This window comes from Vipera berus (genome assembly GCF_964194415.1).
Source record: "Vipera berus genome assembly, chromosome: 3".
In the NCBI taxonomy this organism is placed as follows: Eukaryota; Metazoa; Chordata; class Lepidosauria; order Squamata; family Viperidae; genus Vipera; species Vipera berus.
Genome location: NC_138204.1, coordinates 128,399,602 through 128,421,898, shown reverse-complemented (window position 1 = coordinate 128,421,898; position 22,297 = coordinate 128,399,602). Strand labels below are relative to the sequence as shown.

The 22,297-nt window shown below is 37.6% G+C and overlaps 1 protein-coding gene across 2 annotated transcripts; it reads right to left on the bottom strand.

Moving 5' to 3' along the window:
* Positions 1-1,567: 1,567 nt before the first annotated feature.
* Positions 1,568-21,167, bottom strand: SLC39A6 (solute carrier family 39 member 6). Of its 2 annotated transcripts, none has more exons than XM_081322323.1 (11): positions 21,001-21,167; positions 17,851-17,916; positions 15,986-16,600; positions 14,472-14,652; positions 13,992-14,161; positions 11,494-11,706; positions 10,917-11,010; positions 7,640-8,017; positions 6,406-6,486; positions 3,405-3,595; positions 1,568-2,411 (listed from the first exon to the last, which is right to left on the bottom strand). In XM_081322323.1, exons 3-11 carry the CDS (start codon positions 16,589-16,591, stop codon positions 2,259-2,261), a joined length of 2,067 nt encoding a protein of 688 aa, XP_081178449.1. In that variant the 5' UTR covers positions 16,592-16,600; positions 17,851-17,916; positions 21,001-21,167; the 3' UTR covers positions 1,568-2,258. The 2 variants fall into 2 exon arrangements, with proteins under 2 accessions (XP_081178449.1, XP_081178448.1); XM_081322322.1 differs by having other exon boundaries at positions 17,851-17,919; positions 21,001-21,102.
* Between the last annotated feature and the right edge of the window lie 1,130 nt (positions 21,168-22,297).

Below are 22,297 nucleotides of genomic sequence, written 5' to 3'. Positions count from 1 at the left end.
AACCCACAATGATAACGAAGCACAACCACAAAACAGAAACCTAACTACAGCTGCAACATCAGCCACTTTAAACCCCTCCAAACCACACAATAAGCAAACTGACACCCACTATAAAAACATGGCACCACCACAAACACGAAGCCGAACAAAAGCAGCACAACTCACCAGCTCAGTTCTAAGGCTGGCAGCTGAGACCAGCCCATCCACTCAAAGCACACCCCCACCCAATCAGAACACACCCACCATTCAAAACACACTCCCACCCAATCAGAACACACTTTATCCCCCACCCAATCAGAGCACACCTCCACCCACAGAACACACCCCCTCTGGCAGTTTAAAAAAGAGGAACAAACAGCCACATGCTTCTCCCAGAAGAAGGAAGCAGAAGCCACCAGCCTGATGATGACGGATGGGATTCCGTCGAAACGTCGCTCCTACACCTTTAGTTCTACACGGGGAAAAACCCGAATAACCAAAGATCCATATATATATATATAAAATATATAAATAAATACAAAAAATGTTACTTTCAAGTTTGGAGTAAGACATTCTCAGGATTCAGTTCTGAACAATCATGATCATTTAGGAACTGCCTGCTTAAAACAGGGTACGTGTTGTGAGGTAATGGTTAGCAATGTTAAACAAAGAGTGATTCTGGCTAGTTATCTTTCTACCTATATAGTTATTGTGACAATAACAAAAGTAGAGAAAGCAGAGAATCGCTCCTAAAGTTCTTTACAAGTCCTTTAACTCCAGTGGCCATAGGAGGTATGTGTACTTTTTTCTGTGTATCAAAGTAGCATGTTGCATCTGCATGTGTTCATTTTCTCCTTAAAAGACTGATCAAATTGTACATGTTACCACATGAGGCTATATTAACAACTATCTTTTATCAGCCACTTTAACTCTCCGGCAGTTTTCTGCTACATGTTCTTCAACTTTTTCATAATAGCAATTTTTTTAAGAATGCAGATTCTTGAAAGCGAAGAATGTTCCATCACTTCTATTCTGAGCATATATGGTGTGAAAAAGTTGTTCTTGATTCTAATATGCATCATCTATCAAATAGCCGCTGAAGATTCACATGTACCCAGAGACTTAGACAGAATCTCAATATTATAACTATACAAATACATAACTCATAGCAGAAATCCTCCATTATATGTCCTATTCCAGATGTTCATGTACTTAACCCATTAATGAAGTCTGGAATAGACTTCTACTGCATTGCACTGAATGAAACATAGGCGGCCATTGTTCAGAGATGGTTGTATAGGCATTCTTTTTGCATGCCAGCAAATTTTAACTTTTCCCACTTGACTGTGCCTTGTCTTTTCCCGTCTCCCAATAGGAAGTCGGAAGCAATCAGCACGCAATAGGAAGTTGGAAGCAATCAACACACACCTCCACACAACACAGAGTTGGGATTCAGGAAGCGTTTGCAGCTCTCTAAAACCTCCACTTACCCATCAACCGCTTCGCAATGTAGGTAGGTACACAACAACAGCTATAGGCAATTGGGGCAACTTGATAATTACACAAAAACATACTTTGGACATTTAGTCAGACCAAGAATCATGTAATTTTAATTGCAAATAAAATAACAGATTTCTTCTTTGGAATACATATTTGAAGTAACATAACTGTTCTCCACCATCACTACCAAAAAAAAGGTAATAATTTTAGATTTTTCTACATCTTAAAAGCAACAATAGTTGATATGTTTGTACCACTTTAACATATACAAGACAAACTTTAGCAAAGCATGCTATAATCAGATTTGCAATATTAATTTTCTTTTTTAAAAGAAAGTCCAAGTTACAAACTATTTATACTTTTATTTTTCACTATGTTTGGTAATAAGACAATTTTCTTTCTATGCCACTGGTAATCCCCTGCAATTTATGAAAGATTATTAAAATCTCTATGACTAATGGGAGGGAAAGTGCCTACAATTAAACTATATAGACAATATCAATAGTATGAAAAGTAAACAAAACATGCATCTTGAAGCATTGTACTACTTCAATAAGCAAACTTCAGTTCATGGAAGCAACTGTAATCCTTCAGTGGTTCACCCCTGGATGAAGAAGGGGGTGAGGGTGATTTCACAATTTTCTTCCATCATCCCGTACCTCTACATCTCTCATCCTCCCTCGAAGATCACCCAGCCTCCATAGCAAATTTTCAGGAGGAACAAGAAACTTGGCAAAAATTCTTCCACCTCAAGTGCAGCTCTGAGTATGAATACAATCCTATAAATTAATGCTGAACACAATTTTATGTTCAAACACAGAGATAAGTAACATGATACCAAAACCTAATAGAATTCCTGCATTTTGTAACAGGAAATATCCCCAGCGGCTACATCCGTGATCACTAGCATCATTGTGAAGCATTTCCGGGACCTATATTTAAAGAAACATACATAATTTTAAGTCATGCATATTATAAAAATGTTTCTATGTATTCAGTGGTTAATGTTGGTATTATTGATCAACCCCGTTATAATACACATGAAACCTGCCAGAAAATATTGCAGTATATTCTCATCTGTAAAATGTGCTCCAATTCTTACTTCCAGGCAGCTAACTATTGTATCTAGAATTTTTTTAAAAAACCATTTAATTCCTTGCATCAGGATGGAATCAAGTATTTACTGGGATGCCCTTCCTGATGCCTATGCAGTTTGCAGCAGACAATTACTCAATGCACCCAAGGAGAGAAATACCTGCTGCTACCTAGGATCGAACTCACAGCCTCCTGATTTTGAGCTGAGAGCTCCACCTCTAGGCCACCACCCCGCACATATCTAGAAAAATTAAGGTATCAATTATATTTTCTTTATATTTCTATTTTTTTCAGTGAATGACTTAATTTTCCATGCTTCCTGGATCCACTGATCATTATGATACTTAAAATGAGTACTGTGGCTGGTTGCCTGTGATCAAGTATGAGTTGAAAGTATTGTGCTTTAACAAATCTTGAAATTCTTCTTAGTATACTATTTACACACACACACACACGCACGCACACACACACCAAATGCATTGATTAGAACAAATCCTGCTTAGGAATGTGTGTGCCAAGGTTTCATTCTTAAAATGAATCCAGGATGGTCCTCAGAAAATAATAATTGGATGAATGAATACACTTGGCTATAATTGCCAGAATGGCCATGTTATTTGGGTAAAGTTTTTACAACGCTAATATTATTTCCCCACCCTACTCCATTCTTCTAAACACTACTTCTATTGGCTAGTGAATAAGCATATTCTGAGGTCAGTGCCAGACTAGTATTCCCCTAAGAATATCTCATTGGCATTCCAAAGGATGTGTTTCTATTTAGTATTGGAATGCTATTAATATCTATTAATGTCTATTAATAAGCATATACTTACCATATCAACAAGAGCAACATACATGAACAGCCCAGCAGTAAGGGCAAAGATCCACATGGAAACATTATCGGCATAATGGCCAATAAGTATCCCAGTAGCCATTCCAAGGTATGCCAACATAGCTGAGAGAGCATTATAAAGAACAGCCTGCTTGACAGTCATACCAGCTTTGAGAAGTACAGCAAAATCTCCTTCAAAAGAGAGATACAAACATGTTTATATCAATAATTTATATTAAAATGTCAGCATTTTGACATTCCATTTTGACAACATGGAAGTCATGTCAAAAAATTATGAGTTGTTTGTTTTTTTAAAAAAATCACTGGCTTTCATATAATCGGGTGCTTCAAAACTGTAGAACAGGGGTCAAACTGCCGGCCCACGGGCCAGACGCGTCATGCGGAAGCCATGCCCACCCCACTGCCAGCAATGGCAAACAGTCCCGATACGTTGCGTGACGTCACAAGTTTGACATGTCTGCTGTAGAAGAATGGAGACATGCGTAAGCATAATTGCTTTTGTCCTATTGTATAGTTTCTATGTGCTTGCCAATACACAAATATATACAAACTAGGATTGTATACAGGTTAGGATTGTGAAAACCAGTGTCTTTTCCCAAGATTTCATGATTGCCATCCTCAGCTGGAGTACAACACCAAAAAAAGGACAGTTGCTTTAAGGAGTGGCTCATAAGTGCAGTATAATCACAGACATGCGAAAGGACCACTTTCTTCACAAACCCATTCTTCTAACAGACACATCTACAATTTATATTAATGTGGAATAAAACACTTTAAAATTATTTGCTACTACATATTACAGGAAGTCCTCAACCTAAGACCACAATGAAGGCCAGAATTTCAATGGTAAGTCATTGCAATCATAAAGGAAGGGACTGTGAGACCAGACTTGATTTTATAACTGTTGTAAAGTAAGTCACCAAGGTCATTAAGCAAACCACATGCTTGTTAAAGAGAATCCAGCAAATCTAATGGCCATTTCCCCCTATTTTCTGTTGGAAAAGAGCAAAAACATAGCAAATTAAGATCACATGACCATGGGATGCTGCAACTGATCACAAATGTGAGCAAATTGCCAAGCAGCCAAAATGCAATCGCATAACTATGGAGAGTGCGTGTATGTGCAGCAGGCATACCTTTCAGGACAAGTTTATAAGTAGCTTTACTGAAGTCCATTTTAACTTTAATAAGCAACCAGCTGTAAACCCAGGACTATCTGTAAAACCCTTTAAATTAGAAGCATGCAACTGAATTGAGACAAATCTTCACAAAGTAAACCAAATTAGATCAGGTTTGTGTGAGTTTGGAATATGCTTTTGAACATTATAAACTCTAGTACAACTGGTAGATGCAGTAGATAGGCAATAAAATTATATTAGCTCGTTGATAAGATTTTAGTGTTTTTTGTCTTTTAATTAAACTTCTTTGTCTTCTTAACTCTATTGAAAAGTTTTATTGTATTATTTAAAACTGAATCACCAGACCATGTTTGAAACTGTGGGTGGGTACTCAACAAATCTTAAATTCACATATGCGCCAACAGAGTCTAGGTTGGCCATACAGGTAGTAAGAGGCATGGTACAGATCAGGGAAGATGTGAGGGAATTTGGAAGGGTGTATAGCACACACAGAGGAGCATGCTTGAGGTCATGGAAGGTGCATGAGAGATGCACAAGTAAGAAAGGAGACATAAGAGACACTGCATGGATCAAGAGGCATGTGTGTGTGGGGGGAGGTGTTAAGTCGCCAGTGTGTGCAAGCACAGAGGGGCTGGGAAAAGGTGCACTTGGGGGCAAGACTTTCCCTAGAAACTTGCAATCTTCCCTGCCAGCTTCTGCACTGACTGGGGAAGTCAGCGAAGAAAGTTGCACACGGCAATCACATAATTGTGCGATGCTTGAAAATGGTCATAGATTTAAGGACTACCTGTATATGTAGAAGGGATCTTGACAGCTTAATTTTAAAAAAATTCAATATCCAAAAAGCAAAAAGTTCATTTCTCAACAGAGATCATTAGAAAATGGAAAGAAATTTAATTTCTTCTGTAATGGTTTTGTACAAATTTAGGAATTTGGAATATATTTAGAATACCATGCATAGTTTTTGATGTTCCATGTCCCCCCCCCCAAAAAAAGTGATGCCAAAGTACAGGAAAGTCATCCAGAATAATCAGAGAATTGAAATAACTCTCCCATCAACAAAGTAACAAGTGTAAGGATTAGTTTAGAAACAGGGTACAATTTGGAATGTGGAATGTGTGGAGGAAGGGACGAAGAAAACAAATACAGAAATGTATTTCTCAATCTCTCACAATACCAGAAACCCAAAAAATAACTCAACTGTTATTTTTCTGTTTCTGTTTAGTTTAACTAAATGTAATGACGACCATAAACCTAGCTTAAGAAGGTGTACACCAGGGTTCCCCAACCCCCGGTCCGTGGACCAGTACCGGGCCGCAGCATGCCAGGAACCCGTCTGTACAAACAAGCAAAGCCCCATCCGTGGGATGCAGGCAGCACACAAAAGCACACACCCTCCGGTCCGCGGAAAAACTTCTCTCCACGGAACCAGTCCCTGGTGCCCAAAAGGTTGGGAACCCCTGGTGTACAGAAAAGAAACACAGAAAATTTTATGAAGAACAAGCTTATCAATGGCTACTATAGATTCAAGGGCTTTATAATATATTTGGAAACAGAAAAATAACAGTTGCAAAGGAACAAAAGCAGAGACTCCACTGTGCATGCTTGACAGGGTTCTGTGAGAAACAATATTTTCTCTGATCTGAGAAGGCAATTACACTGTGATAAACCTTAATAAAATGATAGATTACTGTTCAGCGTTTAAAACAAAAACAAAAATAAATACTTATGAGTCAGCAATGGGAATTTGGGCCTTTATTACTATTACTATCAGTCTACAATTGATATACGAATTAAAGCATGGAAACTATATCCTACTGCTCTCTAACACATATGTCTTACCCAACTCATGTGGCAACTCATGACAAAAGACTGCAACAGATGTACTTAAGCCACTGGATAAACCTTCAGTGAAAGCAGCCCCTAGGAAAAATAAAAGAACATTATTAAAAAGCAATTACATTGGAAAATGCAGGCAAATCCAAAAACAAATTTAAATTAAGAAAGATGTTTTATAATCAGTATTGTGTATTATAGGTGCTATATTGCAAGAAACATGGATTAAAATCATACAAGGGGGAACAAGAAATAAATGACTAGTTGTAAGAAATATGCTTCCTATAAAGAAAAGTTAAAAAAATACACCCATTTTCTGAACAAAAGCTATACAGTACTTTCAGCTAGCCCTCAAGGCCATTCTTATTTCTATTTCGGTTCTAGTGAAGAGAATCATTTTCCTATCTCTGTACTTGTTTAGAATTTCAATTTAAATGAAGAGCAATTTATAGTTACCTGAAAATCACAGAACTACAGCTTTTAATAAGATGCAATCAAATAAAAAAGCTAAGGCAATAGCAACAGGACTGCATAGTCTTCACATAACAATAGTAATTGGGACCAGAATTTCTGTTGCTAAGTGATACAGTCATAAAACACAGCATCGCATGACCATGCTATCTACCAACAGCCATTCTAGCACCTTCAGTTTCTGTCATTAAGTGAATAACAGTAGGTTAAGTGAGGATGTCACATGGACGCCATTTGTGACTCCCTGCTGGTTTTCGCACTGACTTTGCTTGTAAAAATCCATCAAAGGTTGCCAATGGCGATCATGTGATCATGGAGATGCTATGAGGGATGTACTTATGAAGGCTGGTCACAGCTATCATTCATTCAACACCATTGTTAAGTTTGAATGGTCATTGAACGAGTGGTTGTTAAGTGAGGACCACATGCAATTTTTATGTTCTTTAAAACTAAGACATCTTGATTCTTGGTTACAACAGGAAACAATAACCAATTATTAGCAGAGCCTACATACAGACAAATAAGATTCATGTCTACCTAACTGCTAGTTATGGTCAAAAAACAGAACATGAATTTTAATGCATTTGTAATTCATGACATAATTATAATTTCTGGGGAAAATAACTGAGAAGCCTGACAGGCTTAATTTTAACAAAAAATCTTTTATTATTCCTCTTCTGCATTTACAAAAAAAAATGTTACTGCAATGTTGCTCCCATTTACCTTTATGAACTAGCAACCATAGGAAAGCCAATACGTATGGACTCACCAATTGCGAGACCGTCACTGAAGTTATGCAAGCCATCTCCCATTATTACCATCCAGGCTAATGTAGCTATACCAGCATCTTTCAATTCCTCACGTGAATACCGCTGGCTATGGCTATGTGGGTGATGATTTTGATGATGGTGGTGATGCAAAATATGATGGTAGTCATGGTGATGATGACTGAGATCATCTGACTGCCCTAGAGTGTCATGCAAGTGTGAATGGCATTTGTTTCTACATCCTCTGGATGCATATTCATGATCAGCTGCCTCTTTCTGGGTGTGTGCGATCATGACCTCTTCTTCTTCTTGTACCATGGGTTTCTGAGACAGGAAATTTGATGGTTCTTGAGAAAGTACCCCCAAATAATTTTCAGGCCCTTGGAGGAAAAAAGAAAAGAAAACAACACAAATAATTATCCAATTAAAGAAAAAAGGGAATAATTAGAATAACTGCTATACAGCTAAAACACTTTGTTTTATTTTCACATGTTTTTACTGGAAGTATACCATGCAAGTAGATAATGTTTTCATTTACTTTATGTTTTAGGACAAATCTATAAAAGGCAGGCACACATAACCATACATTATGCCACGTATTTAGAATCATATGTTTAAAAACTGGCCTATGCATAAATGCACCTAAAGTTCAGGTTCCAACATTTGCCCATAATAAACAAGGTTTCCTGTCTCACCTCATTTTTTTTCAAAAATAGATCGCACTCATAAAAAAAGAAAGTGGTATTAATATGAAAACAAAAATGATAATGACCCACGTGTTTCATTTGCAGGTGTGTCACATGCCCGGGGAAGGGGGAAAATGTGGGGATAATAGGGATCATCCTGGAACAGTCCCATGAACTTGATTTTGTCAGGGCCATCATGGCAACCTTTTTTTTTTAAAAGGAAAGTTTTCTTTTACAGTGGGAACTATTTAGCAACAACTCCCATTGCATGATTTTAAAATTCCCAATGTGTCCATCAGCACAAATGGTTCTAAACCCTTATCTTGCAGCATGTAGAAATCAATTAGAGAAAAAGCGGTGCAAACTGAACAGTCATTTTCAAAACTTACTCATAAAAGCCAAATCTATTTCTGATGGATCAACATAGCACAGGAATGCCTCACTATATTTTTTTTGATTTGGCTAATAATTTATATTATTTATAATAACTAGCAGCATGAAGAGATGTGAAAGAATAGCTAGCAATCAGCAAGGGCAAGTAAACATCAATCATCTCTCTGCAAATTCTTTTTTGTGTGACAAAAAACAACAACAGATGGCATACAGTACATAAGAGCCAGTCGGTATAGTGATTTAAGGCACAAGTCTAGAAAATGGGAGATCAGAAGTTCTAGTTCCACCTCAGGCACAAAGCCAGCTGGGTGGCCTCAGGCCAGTCCCTCTTTCTTAGTCCTAGAAAGCAGGTAATGGTAAACCACTTTCAAAAAAATACTGCCAAAAAAACTGCAAGACATTGTCCAGATAGTTGCCAGGAGTCAAAAACTGACTCCAAGGGACAAAAAAGAGGAAAAAATACACCAACAAATGACAATGAAGAGCAACTCTTATGGGGCAAAAAAAAAGCAGGTATGAAGAAAAGGTTGCAATAATGAGAAACTAAAATCGTGTTTGCCAAAATAGCTTTAGTAGCCTCTATTAGAGAAATGCAGGAAACTACCAATGAAGTCTAAATCATTATAGTAATAACGCATGATGACAAATTATGAAATTAAATGTGGTTAAAAATATTCCAAACAATAGCTGCACCACTTTCACTCAACCCTCCCTATTACAATGATTAGACTTTTTGTGAGATTTTTCTTTATAATTGTAGCAGCCATCTTTCAAAACCTGGGACTGAGAAGGGAGTTTCTAGATCCGTGGTGGCGAGCCTATGGCACGCATGCCACAGGTGGCACGCAGAGCCCTCTCTGTGGGGACGCACGCCCTCGCCCCAGTCCTAGGCCTTCAGCTGGATTTTATAAAACCTTTTCGCTTTAAGCCTCCACCGCCGTGTGCAAAAAAAAAAAGGTTCAATCAATTTCAATTTCTCGCGGGGAAAAAAGATCACGCAAAATTGGAATTGACTGAACTTTTTAGTCCCACCCAGTATGCCATTACCACCACAGCCACGGCCACCCAATTGGCCACACCCACCCAATGGGCCACGCCCACCCGGCACCCGACAATACATAAGTGGGTTTTGGGTTGCAGTTTGGGCACTCGGTCTCTAAAAGGTTCGCCATCACTGTTCTAGATTTTCAGAAACTGAGATGCATTGGCTGCCATACTTTAAGTTTATCTTCCCTATGTTAATATTTGGAACACAAAAGGAGCTGAAAAAATAAAACTCTGGATATATGCTAAGCCAACACTGTTTTATGACAACAGCAACATGTTTCTTAACAGAATGTATCTCATTCATTACTCTCTGTAATAAGATGGTTTTTATTAAAGGGAAAGGACAATTCCCATTCACTTTTTAATATATTTGTCAAGAGATGGGGAGACAACAGGGAAGTTTGTTAGAAGAGAAAAAGCAATTTCTCCTTTTTTATATCCAATAATGTACTAGAAACAAGGGACGCAGTGGCTCAGTGGGTTAGGACGCTGAGCTTGTCGATCAGATGGTCGGCAGTTTGGCGGGTCGAATCCCGAATGCCACATAACAGAGTGCCTGTTACTCGTCCCAGCTTCTGCCAACCTAGCAGTTCGAAAGCACGTAAAAATGCAAGTAGAAAAATAGAGACCACTCCGGTGGGAAGGTAACAGTGTTCTGTGCGCCTTTGGCGTCTAGTCATGCCGGCCACATGACCACGGAGACATCCTCGGACAAGCACTGGCTCTTCGGCTTTGAAACAGACATGAGCACCGACCCCTAGAATTGGAAACAACTAGCACTCATGTGCGGGGGAACCTTTACCTTTTTTACTGTACTAGAAAGTGCAATCTATAATGTGTTTAAGATTGAAACTAATATCGTGTATTTTATTTTTGTTCATTCTTGATTTGTATTACAAACACCATTTGTAATAGGTTTGCTTGGACTCTCTAGTGCTCTTAGTACCCACAGAAAATTGTAGGATTTTTGAAACTGCAGATACATACATGCAAAACTGGAAAAAAACATGTTTTGTATACAAGGATTTATATTAGTTTTTGCTAAACTGAAAGTTTCCAAGCTGTATGGTGGATTTCAGATCCCCTTATATTGCCATAAATACATTTCACAAAGATTTTAGAAGATTTTTATGCAAAGTTTATTGAAACTTACTATCATCTGCATCTATTTTGTCATTTCCTGAAAGCTGAGAGTCATATTTAGACAGCTGTTTCTTGATTTCTGATTCATCATCATCATTTTTTTTCTAGCTCCAAAAAAAAACAACAACAAGAAAACCACCATTGAAATTATTAACATTTTGGCTATTGCTCCTGAATGACACATGTATCAACAGAATATAGATATACAGACAGAATATAGTAATAGAATATAGAAAAATATAGACAGTGGAATAGAAAAATGTCGAAATACATCTGAAATTTCTCTAAGTAGCAGATTGATTAGAAAAAAACCACACTTTTTGCTATTGTAATTTCTTTCAGTTTTAAAACTTCACATCAGCTAGGGCTTAAAATTCAATACTAATCTCAAATACTTATGGATATAACATTTTGTTCTTTGAAAAACTCCCTCTGTAATGGTGAAATCTAAGTAACTGATGCTATTACAGAAAAGCAATATCCAGTGAAAGCATTATTCCATAAATTGGTTATAAGCATTACTTTCAAATAGCCTCATAGAAGAAAATTTAAGCAAAACAAAATTCTGATAAAAACCAGTAGTTTACCTTTTTTTTCTTATCCTTAAACTGTTTAATTAATGTGATCAAGTGCTCAACAAGAAACATAAAATATAATCCTCCAAGGGCAGTGAGGCCTTTCCATGTAGAATCCAAATAAGCGTTTTCTTCTGAACTTTGGAAAACTAGATGCTTTAAAGGGAGATCGTTACTGTGCGCCATCAAAGGTTTTTCATGATGATGGTGGTGCTTTCCATGAGACTGAATATGGATATTTGAAAAGAAAAATAAGTTTAGACAACACTCCATATAGAATATGAGATAGGATGAGTAGACAAACGAAATAGTGAGGTTTCTCAGCCCGATATATAGACAAGATAGAAAAGGTAAAACTTTTATTTTATATATTTTATTATTTTATTCATGTTATATATTATTTTATTATATAAATATATTATATATTAACTTATAATTAATTTAAATAAATATATTAAATATTATTTATTATTTATATTATTTATTTATTTTATTTTACTGCAATCAGTAACCACCCACAAGTAAAACTGATAGACTAAGGCCTAGGATGATTCCAGAACAATAAACTCTTATAATTTCAGACAATACATAAGAATATGGAAATAGATGAGATTCTAGAGTCAAAAGTCCTTGTACTCCTTGCAAAAACTCCAAGAAAAATATGGCATATGGGTGTGTGGGGTGGACCTGGGAGGAACTATTGCATTTATTTCACCTACAGGATATTGTTCACTGTCATTTTTAAAAAGAGTGATACCACACCTGTAGCATAAACATTTGTAAAACACTATTACAATATCTCATATTATTCCAGGGATAAGATTCAAAATATATTCAGGTGACTGTCAAACTACACATTTAGCCTAACAGTTACATTTAGAAACTCAGAAACTTCTTTATGCCAGCTATGAAATATTTCCAAATTATACCAAATGTTTACTTATTTTTAGCCAAAATGTCACACAGGTTCACTGACCCCAGAAGATTTATTTGCTTTAAATACAGTAGTGAGCTATGATGCTAAACCTTTCAATCCCCACAAACTGAATGACACAGAACAGCTTTGTATTATTTGGCAAATCTAACCTGAACACAAACCATAATTGGCAACATTAACATTAAGTTCTTTTCAATACTGTTATTTTGGGAACCAGTCACTACTATATAACCAAGCACAGCCTAAACCAGTGGTGCAACAGGCTTTTACAAGGAATGTCCGTGTAGAAAAATATGTGAACTACATGCCAATAATCCTGGATACCAAATCTAAAAGCAAAAAATATGAAAAATCTCAAAAATATAGATTTTATAAATGTTGATATTCAAATCTATTGAATGTCTCTATTTGGTTGCTATGCCACAAATGTTTAGCCATAGAAATTTTGTACTACTAAATCAGATTGCTACTGTACGGCCTTGTCACATGTACAAACTGCAATGCTATAAGCATCCCATGATGATCTCCCAAAATAATTTTTCTCTTCAACCAAAGCAGGAGGGGGTGATTTTTCTCCCACTATAAGCTATGAGAGCTACAAGAGGAAGGTAAGGAGGAGGGGAAATATCTCCCTTGCATACGTGCACAAAGTTTCACAAAGCACTCTTCCTGAGAAATGCACAAGCACTGCAGTTTACAAAAAAATTCTACCTGACAAGGGGAGAGGAAGAAATTAAATTAAATCAAGTATGTATTTCTCTTATTCCAGACCTATGGTCTAATAATCCATCAAAAAGCTGATGAAATAATGTGACTTTTAAAATGCAAATAAGGATGATGCCCCAGCAGTATTTCCACTGGGAGTGAATAGTGCTTTTTCAACGGGAGCTGGCTATGGCTACAAAAGTTGATGGAATTAGCAGAGATGGCTAAATTGACTGTTTTGATAAAAGAAAAGAAAAAAATAAGTACTTTTGTTTCTACTTGGAAACCGCTTCAGGACTCTGTGCTTGTGGTGGAAAAAAATGATGCTATGATTTTGGGTTTTACTGATTAGACTGATCTGTTGATACAGAAATGGCTAGTGCATACTACTATAGAAATGTAAAAAGTTGAGGTTCGATGTTAATGCTCTATTGTACTGCAACAGAGGGAGTCGGAAGTCAACACCTTTTTTCTCTCCCACCCCCCTTTCCACACTTCTTTTTCCCCTTTCCCTCCCTTTGTTCTGTATTATTTGCTTTTATATCTTTGTACTCTATGCTATAAGTGAATAAAACCTGTAATAAAAATTATAAATTTAAAAAAAAGGTCTTGAGCTAGCTAAGCTCGCCTTTCCCAAAGTCCTGCAATTGTTTCATGCCCTTCCTAACTGTGGTCATAAAAGTGTGTGAGTGCAGTGTTCACATCATTAGTAGTACATTTACTTTAGCCCTAACACTGTTAAGAAAAGCAGAGGACACACAGTCATCAGATTAGATGCTTGTTTCACTCTGCATTCTTTTCCTATTTACAGGCTTCCACTGACCCAAGATCACATATGTACTATTAATAGAAAAAACAATGTACTTACATGTGGAAGGAGATGTAAAAGAGCATCTCCGCTTAGAGTTCCAACGGCTAGCGCCACCAGGAAACTTAAGAGGAACTTGAAAAATACACGATTCATAAGGGGCACCAATATAACACCCAGTAATGAAAGAAAACTGATAATGGAAATGGATATAAAGCCACCAATCCAAGCTGAAAAGAAGAAGAGCTTTATCATTTGATTGAAAAGTACATTCTTTATTGACTAACTGCCTTCTTCTATTTTAGTGAGTAGCTAAAAAGATTTTCTAACCTGAAAGATCACTGTAGCATTTTTGTATTAGTTCGTTGCCATTTATAAAAAGACCCATTCCTGGCTTGAGATAAAAAAAAATACAAACATTTTGATTCAGATAAGTGAGCCAAAATAAAACCAATCCTGGAATAAGAATATATTGCACCATCGAAAACAAGAGAAAGTATAAATATTAAATGGAAAATTTGATTTCACCATCAAACTCACCAACTTGCAGTGAATATGTTTTCGGAACTGTTTCAGCCTTTTCACTTGTTGCATGAATTATACAGTTTCTACCATCAATCTGGTTAATTATAGCTGGACAAAGATAGCTAAATTCAGTGGCTGTCAAAGATGCTTGAATACTTATTCCATGGAAAAGCATCATTTCTGATGTATTAAAGCACTGTGGGAAAAAGTGTTAGAAAAATACACACATTAAAAGATGTAATTTCAAAACAGCAGCTTTTCTTCAACTGACAAACTTCATAATTGTCAGAAAAGCCAATAAAACAAGCACACTGCAAAGTTGTCATGTAAAATCAAAGAATATTATTGGTTTCCTCTATCTAGGTTTTAACTGCCCACCTGATACTTGAATATTATTTCCTCCCCAATCCCTACTATTCCCATCCTCCCATCACCTCCTACACATGGGAAACTGCTGAGAGTAACAGCTCTGGAAAAAAATCTACTGAGATAGTAGTCAAACAAGCTATTTAATATTTAAGACAAAAGTGATTTTTTTAAAAAAAAGTTATAGATGCACCAAAAGCCATTTTATTTGATTACTTTATAGCATCATAGAGACAATGCATTTTTGTATGTCACAAATAATTTAACGTGTTTAAAAACCAAAGATATTACAACTGTCTTTTAAAACATGGCTAGCAGTATAAGAAAACAATGTGATAACTAAAATGGTTGTTTAAAAATCTGCCCAAACTAACCTTATAAATTAAAACATGAAATCCCCAAAGATTGCATTACTTTTGGCAATTGGATAATTGATACTGCTCAAAAAAAAAAATAAAGGGAACACTTAAACAACACAATGTACTGTATTTAATAGTAGGATGTCTAATTTTTGTGTTCCCTTTATTTTTTTGAGCAGTATACTTTTGAACCAGTGGATATCTAAACATTTCAGTACATTCAGAAAGATCACCAATTGCAGACATGTAAGAATTAATAACATTTAAATGTCAGCATGAAAAGATTGTAAAAAAGCTATTAGGTTAGAATCAGATCAAATTTCAGTCAATGATAGCACAATCCCGTGTCTGCCAAACCGGATCGTTCCAATTTAAAATGCTTCAGAGATTTATTACAAGGAAAGTAAATCCAGTGTTCAAGAACCTTATTATCCCAAAGAACAAGATTAAAATATTGATGAACATGCCATTCTATGCGTGATAATCATATGCGAAAGCTTCTGAACCAACTCTTAGATGGTATTTTATTTGGAAGTGGAATAATAAATTAAAGAGGTAACTAAATTATTAAGGTTCTAAAAGAATAGAATCTTATATCAAATGTTTTTTTTAAAAAAGCCTCTTTTTTTTTTTTTTTTTTTTTAATTCCATTTATATCCCGCCCTTCTCCGAAGACTCAGGGCGGCTTACAAGCTTAGCAAATCTTTTGTGTATTTTGTTTGCTAATTTTAGGAAGACAGGGGACCTTCTGTTTCAGACCTCCTCATAAAAATGATTCCTTTGCTTTTCTATTTAAAAACTTACATTGCTGCTGCTTTCTAGAACAGTGCTGGGATTGGAGCTGACAGAGTCTACGCGTGCTGATAATTCTGCAGTTTCTGAGTGCTGCAGCAAAGGGTTGCCCTCTGTAGTTGTGGTGTTGGTACCTGTTGTTATAGCAACATTTGCACTTTTGTTATCCATGGATTCTTGCTCATGGTCCTCCATATTCTCTGTTCTAGGCACATCTTTTGCTGGGTTATTCCAAAAACCTTTGCTGCTACCACCACCTGATTCATCATTAGGACAATTGGTTTTGTCAAAGTTTGTCCTGAGTGTAGCATGGTTGTGATGATGGTGGTAATGATTGTGATCTATTCTTTTCACTTTCTCAATGCCTATATTGCGTAGCAATTTTTTAAACCCTTCAATATTCAATGTATTGTTCTCCCCATAACGAGAGAAGAGATCCTGAAGATGATGTCTCTGCCTACATAAAGCCAAACTAATATTAACACCAACTGCCTTCTCAGGAGTGAGTTTCTCTGTAGTTTGTGAAATTGTGGCTGGTTCCAAGCTAGGGTAGGAAGCACCACAAAACAAGAATGTGGAAAGTAAGTGAAGAAAACTTATATGAAGCTTGTTCGCCATAGTAGGGTCCTATGAAAAGAGAATGACAAAATTAATTTTAAAAACTGCCCATGTATATTATTCGATTAATTCAATAGAAAATAAAACAAATATTTAAAAGAAATCATTGCAAACTTAAAATGGTAAATTGCACATATTTTACTATATGAAATGTGCCTTTGTTATTTCAAGCAGTACCAGGTAACTACATTAACATAAATCCAAGATAATATAAAGAAAAAGGAGGTAGAAAATACAAAAAAAATCTACAATTTGAAGAGATGGTAATATGCATATGAAAATTTACCATCTATAAAGAATATATCAAATTATAATTATTACTTTTAACTCCAACCAAATTTGATGAAATTGCGGGTCCTGCTTCTGAAGTTTTATTACTTTATCTGTATTGTTTTCCTGATGTGGCAACTGAAGAGAATTTTTTAATCTACTACTCAATTGTTATGTTTTCTAACATTTTCCAATGTTACACAATTATTGTTTTGGCTAATAAAATTAAATACGGTAATCAGTTCTTTGTTTTTAAGCTTATAGTTTGGTCCGATAAATAAATGCAACAAGCCTAACTCTGGACAGCATTCAAGTTTATTGATACTTGTCTATCCAAAAAGTTTTCACTGAGGAGGTGTAACTTTTTCAAAGGATCACCACAAATAAAGAAAATGATCCCTTTTTTGACAACCTCTCCAGCATTTGGGAAGATAATTTTGATACATATGTGCCAATTAAATAGGAGTCCAATGTCAACAATATATGATCTTCCACTGAAATTCTTGCATTGAAACTGTAGTGAATCTGAGAGTTTCTATAACTGCTGTCAGAATCAGAAACCAAAGCTTCCTTTAATCCATATGGTACATATTGTATTTCTCATTGCAGAAATAACCTATACATGTTTAGAACTTTTCTTTTGATTGTTATAAATAATAAAGTATTAAATTCTCAAAACTGAATACAAAAGCCATATTGCTGCAGCTCTAATATTTCTATTGCCCCCCAAAAAAGATTTAAGTTGATACCAAAAAAGCCATGGTAGCTTTTCACCTGTCCTATTCATTGCCCTTCATTACAAAATTTCAAGAAAATGTGCTAAAAAAATGCCTACTGTAGTATCCCTCCTTTGGCATTCATACTCTATTCCATTCCTCTCCCATCCTCAATTTTCTATTTACCAATTTCTGAACTACCAGTGAACATTCTGGCATTCTGTGTCCACTGAACATGCATAAACTTCATTATTTTGTTTCTTAGCTCCATACCTGAACAATTCTATTTTTTAGTTTCAGAAGCCATGGGATTCGTAGATGTCTTGTAGAGTGAAACTGCTGCTTTAAAAACCAAGGGAAAAAAATCAATGTTATTGGTAAAGTAAATGGTAAGATACTGGTGAAAATTATCATTCATTACAACTGACTGTTACATATAGGTAGTCCTCGATTTACAACCATTCAGTGACTGTTGGAAGTTACAACGGCACCGATAAAAGTGACTTATGACCATTTTTCACACTTAGGACTACTGCAGCATCCCCATCATCATGCGATCAAAATTTGGACACTTGGTAACTAATATTTATTTATGATGGTTGTAGGGTCATGTGATCACCTTTTGCAACTTTCTGACAAGCAAAGGCAATGAGGAAGCCAGATTCACTTAACAACCGTATTGCTAACTTAACAACTGCAATGATTTACTTAACTGTGGCAAGAAAGGTTGTAAAATAGAGCAAAACTTGCTTAACAATTGGGGCTCAATTGTGTTCATAAGTCGAGAACTACTGGTACAGAGTTCCTCTATCATCAGCATAGATCAGTGATGGCGAACCTTTTAGAGACCGAGTGTCCAAACTGCAACCCAAAACCCACTTATGTATCATCGAGAGCCGGGTGGGTGTGGCTCATTGTCTGGGTGTGGTCAATTGTCTGGGTGTGGCCAGTTGGGTGGGCGTAGCTCATTGGGTGGGCATGGCCGCAGTGGTAACGGCAGACTGGGTGGGAGTAAAAAGTTCAATCAAGCAATTCCAACTTTGCGAGATCTTTTTTTTTACCCGCGAGAAGTTAAAATTGATTGACTGATTGAACCTTTTTTTTCTTTTTTTTGCACACAGCGGTGGAGGCCTAAAGCGAAAAGGTTTTATAAAACCCAGCTGAAGGCCTAGGACTGGGGCAACAGCGTGCATGCCCACAGAGAGGGCTCTGCGTGCCACCACGGGCATAGATATTCAAGACTTCCAAAAGAAACCTACCAAATACTTTGAAGAAAAATCAGTTTGAATTTTCATTTAATACTTCCTAAGGTTTTAATCTTTCTATCTTACTTTAAATAACAAGGTTTCAGTTTTGTGGTACTCAAAACACTTTGCTGCATTCTCAACAATCTAATGTCTTGGGAAGAGGAAGCATAAATGTCTACACAATTGCAATAATTTGGAGGAAGGGTCACAGAGGAGACAGGACAATCAAAAGTAAATGGAAGTCCAAGAATAAGCATTTTATAGTTAATTACCACTAATCATAAAGTGGGATACTATTCTAAAATAAGAATTTCAATCTTTTAAATTGAATTTACAATAGATATCGAATAGTAACTGAGTCCTAGTAGAAATATATTGGGACTTTTGCAACCATTTCCTGTTTGGTGAAGCTGTAGAACTCAGATAATAGTGTATTCCATGCTATGCCAGTAACCAGATGACCTATTTTCAGCTACATGAGTATTATGTATGCATTATTCTACTCGTCCCAGCTTCTGCCAACCTAGCAGTTCGAAAGCACGTAAAAATGCAAGTAGAAAAATAGGGACCACTCCGGTGGGAAGGTAACAGTGTTCCGTGCGCCTTTGGCGTCTAGTCATGCCGGCCACATGACCACGGAGATGTCCTCGGACAAGCGCTGGCTCTTCGGCTTTGAAACGGAGATGAGCACCGGCCCCTAGAGTCGGAAACGACTAGCACACATGTGCGGGGGAACCTTTACCTTTACCTTTATTCTACACCTACAATCTTAATGAACATTCATTAAAAAGACTGAGTAGTTTATCACTTATGGGTTTTTCCTTCCTGATTTCCCATCTTATACTCTTGCATTGACAAATGTCCTAGGCTCACTTTCCACAACTAAAAATCAGGGAAACCTTGATGGATATGTCAACAATCTAGGGATCATAGATCTTAGACATTAGGTTTCTATGTTTACCATTCAACTTATATTTTTATCATGGGTCTGCAAGTAACTTTACTTTCTTTATAACAGTTTATATCCTCCCTTTCTTTCAAAACATCCAAGTTAACATACATGGTCCTCCCCATCCCTCTCATTTTATTCTGACATCCATCTACTGAACTAAGAGGAACTCAACTAAGAACCCACCCTCCCAATAAATTCTATGGCAAGGTGGAGACTGAATTTGGGACAGACAGGCAAGTACTGGCCCATCAACCAGACATCGTGGTAGTAGACAAAGACCAGAAGACAGTCATGGCGATAGATGCAGCAGTGCCAAGTGACAGCAACATCAGGAGCAAGGAGTAGGAGAACCTGGAGAAGTATCAGGGCCTGGAGTAGAGAACCTGGAGAAGTATCAGGGCCTGGAGTAGAGAACCTGGAGAAGTATCAGGGCCTGAAGGAGGTGGCAGAGAGAAGTGGAAAGTAAAGGCCAAATTGGTCCCAGTACTGGTAGGAGCATTCAGGGTTGGGACTCCTCAGCTGGGAGAGCGGCTCCAACAGATCCCAGGAATGACACCATGAGCTCTCTGCCCAGAGCAATGTAGTTGTAGGACATTTGGACAAGTTGCAGCATGCCATGAGCGGAAAATCCTGCACCTGGCGAAACTCCTCTCCTACACGTTCCTCCTTCTCAACTATTAGCAAGCCAGCTTGCCCTCTACTGTGCAAGAATTGCCTCCGATTCAAACCAGAACAGATCCTGTTTATTCAGCCTGATGGCCCCAAGGAAGGGCTGCAGACAACAACAGCCCTCTCCTTTCTCCTTCGCTAGCCTATAATACCCAGAGATTGACTACCATAAGACATGGAGGCTTTGGAAGCTTGAACGACTACTAAAGCCACTTTCTCACCCCATTCACTTGAGAGAGGCTGATTAAAAGGGAAGCTCATTGATCACTGCTGATCCTTTAGGACAGGGGTCTTCAAACTTGGCCCTTTTATGACTTGTGGACTTCAACTCCCAGAATTCCTCAGCCAGGCACGCTGGCTGAGGAATTCTGGGAGTTGAAGTCCACAAGTCATAAAAGGGCCAAGTTTGAAGACCCCTGCTTTAGGACCCTCCAACGTCAAAGGAACGACTTCCGGACAATCAGCGCTGCCGGGCTAAGGCCTCGCCAGACAAAAACACCCTCTCCCCCCAATCCCCCAACACAGACCCCCAACCACGGAGCCGTGGTTCCTCACCAACCGCTCCGGTCATTCCGCGCACGGAACCTCCTTGGCTCCCCGCCCGGAGCAGGATCGCAGCAAGCCGGCCTACGGACTACAGAGGGATGTCGTCGCTCAAAACAGCCAATCAGAATACGCTCTCTGATCAGCTGGGCAAATAAGAACCAATGAGCATTTCGTCGTCAATCCCGTTTCGCCCTCAGAAAAGGAGGGCCTTGGTCGAAGGCGGGGCGGGGCGGGGGGGGGGGAGAAAGCGAGACAAAAGAGCACTTGTATATAAGGCGGCCCACGTGGGGAGAAGGGTGGCCTCTTGCGCATGGGTGAACTAGGAGGCGCTTTAATGTTAAGGAATGAAGTATTTCTTGGTGGAAATTTATTATTATTATTATTATTATTAATTTTATTTGTATACCGCCCTTCTCCCGAAGGACTCATTTAGTAGGCAAATTGGTCGGTTTATGTGTGCGGTTCGCCAGACTCTTTTTTTGGCGTCAACCCTCACGCTTTGATACGGGCTTTCTATCCAGCTAGTAGCATAATGTTTAACCGCAATTAAACTTTTCTTTTCCTCCACGAAGCTGAGAGAGAGATGTACAGTTTTAGTTAGTGTTAGAAACTAACCCTAATCAGGTCAAGCCAGAGCCAATCAGTTCCGACGATATTTATATTAGATCTATCTGAAAGCCTCACTATAAGCCGTAACACCCATCTACCTAGGATGATCATAGATCTGACGCTTTTGGGGTAACACCTTGATATTAAACAGAAATCCGGGGCATAAATCTTCATGGACTTCGACGTTAAACCTGAAATCTCGGGTGAATCACAACCAATTGCATTAAAAAAAGCCGTAACAGTTGGGATCTGACAATTGTGGATTTGTCCCAAATGTGATCCAAACCATGGATTTTCATTTCTCGTGAACTTCTTTGGGAATGACCTACTCTGAATCTGACTGTTTTTGACAGTCATCCTCATTGCTGCACCAAATACTCAGTTGAGCAGAACTGAGTCAGATATGCACACAAATTCTCACATTCACTCAACCAAATCTCAATGAAACTATCCTTGATCATCATCGACAACACTTGGTGGAGTGTTTTAGGAATGAAAAACTGAATTTACTGCAATCATGGATCAAAATAAAGCCCCTCCCCAATTACAACCATTAATTAGAACCACACATGTAAAAAACAAAAAAGTTAAGGAAATGATTGATCCGTTAGTGGGAGAAAGTGGCAAGAAAGTGACAAGCAACAGGGAGAAAGCAGAACTACTTAACTCGGTTTTTGCATCCGTCTTTACACAAAGG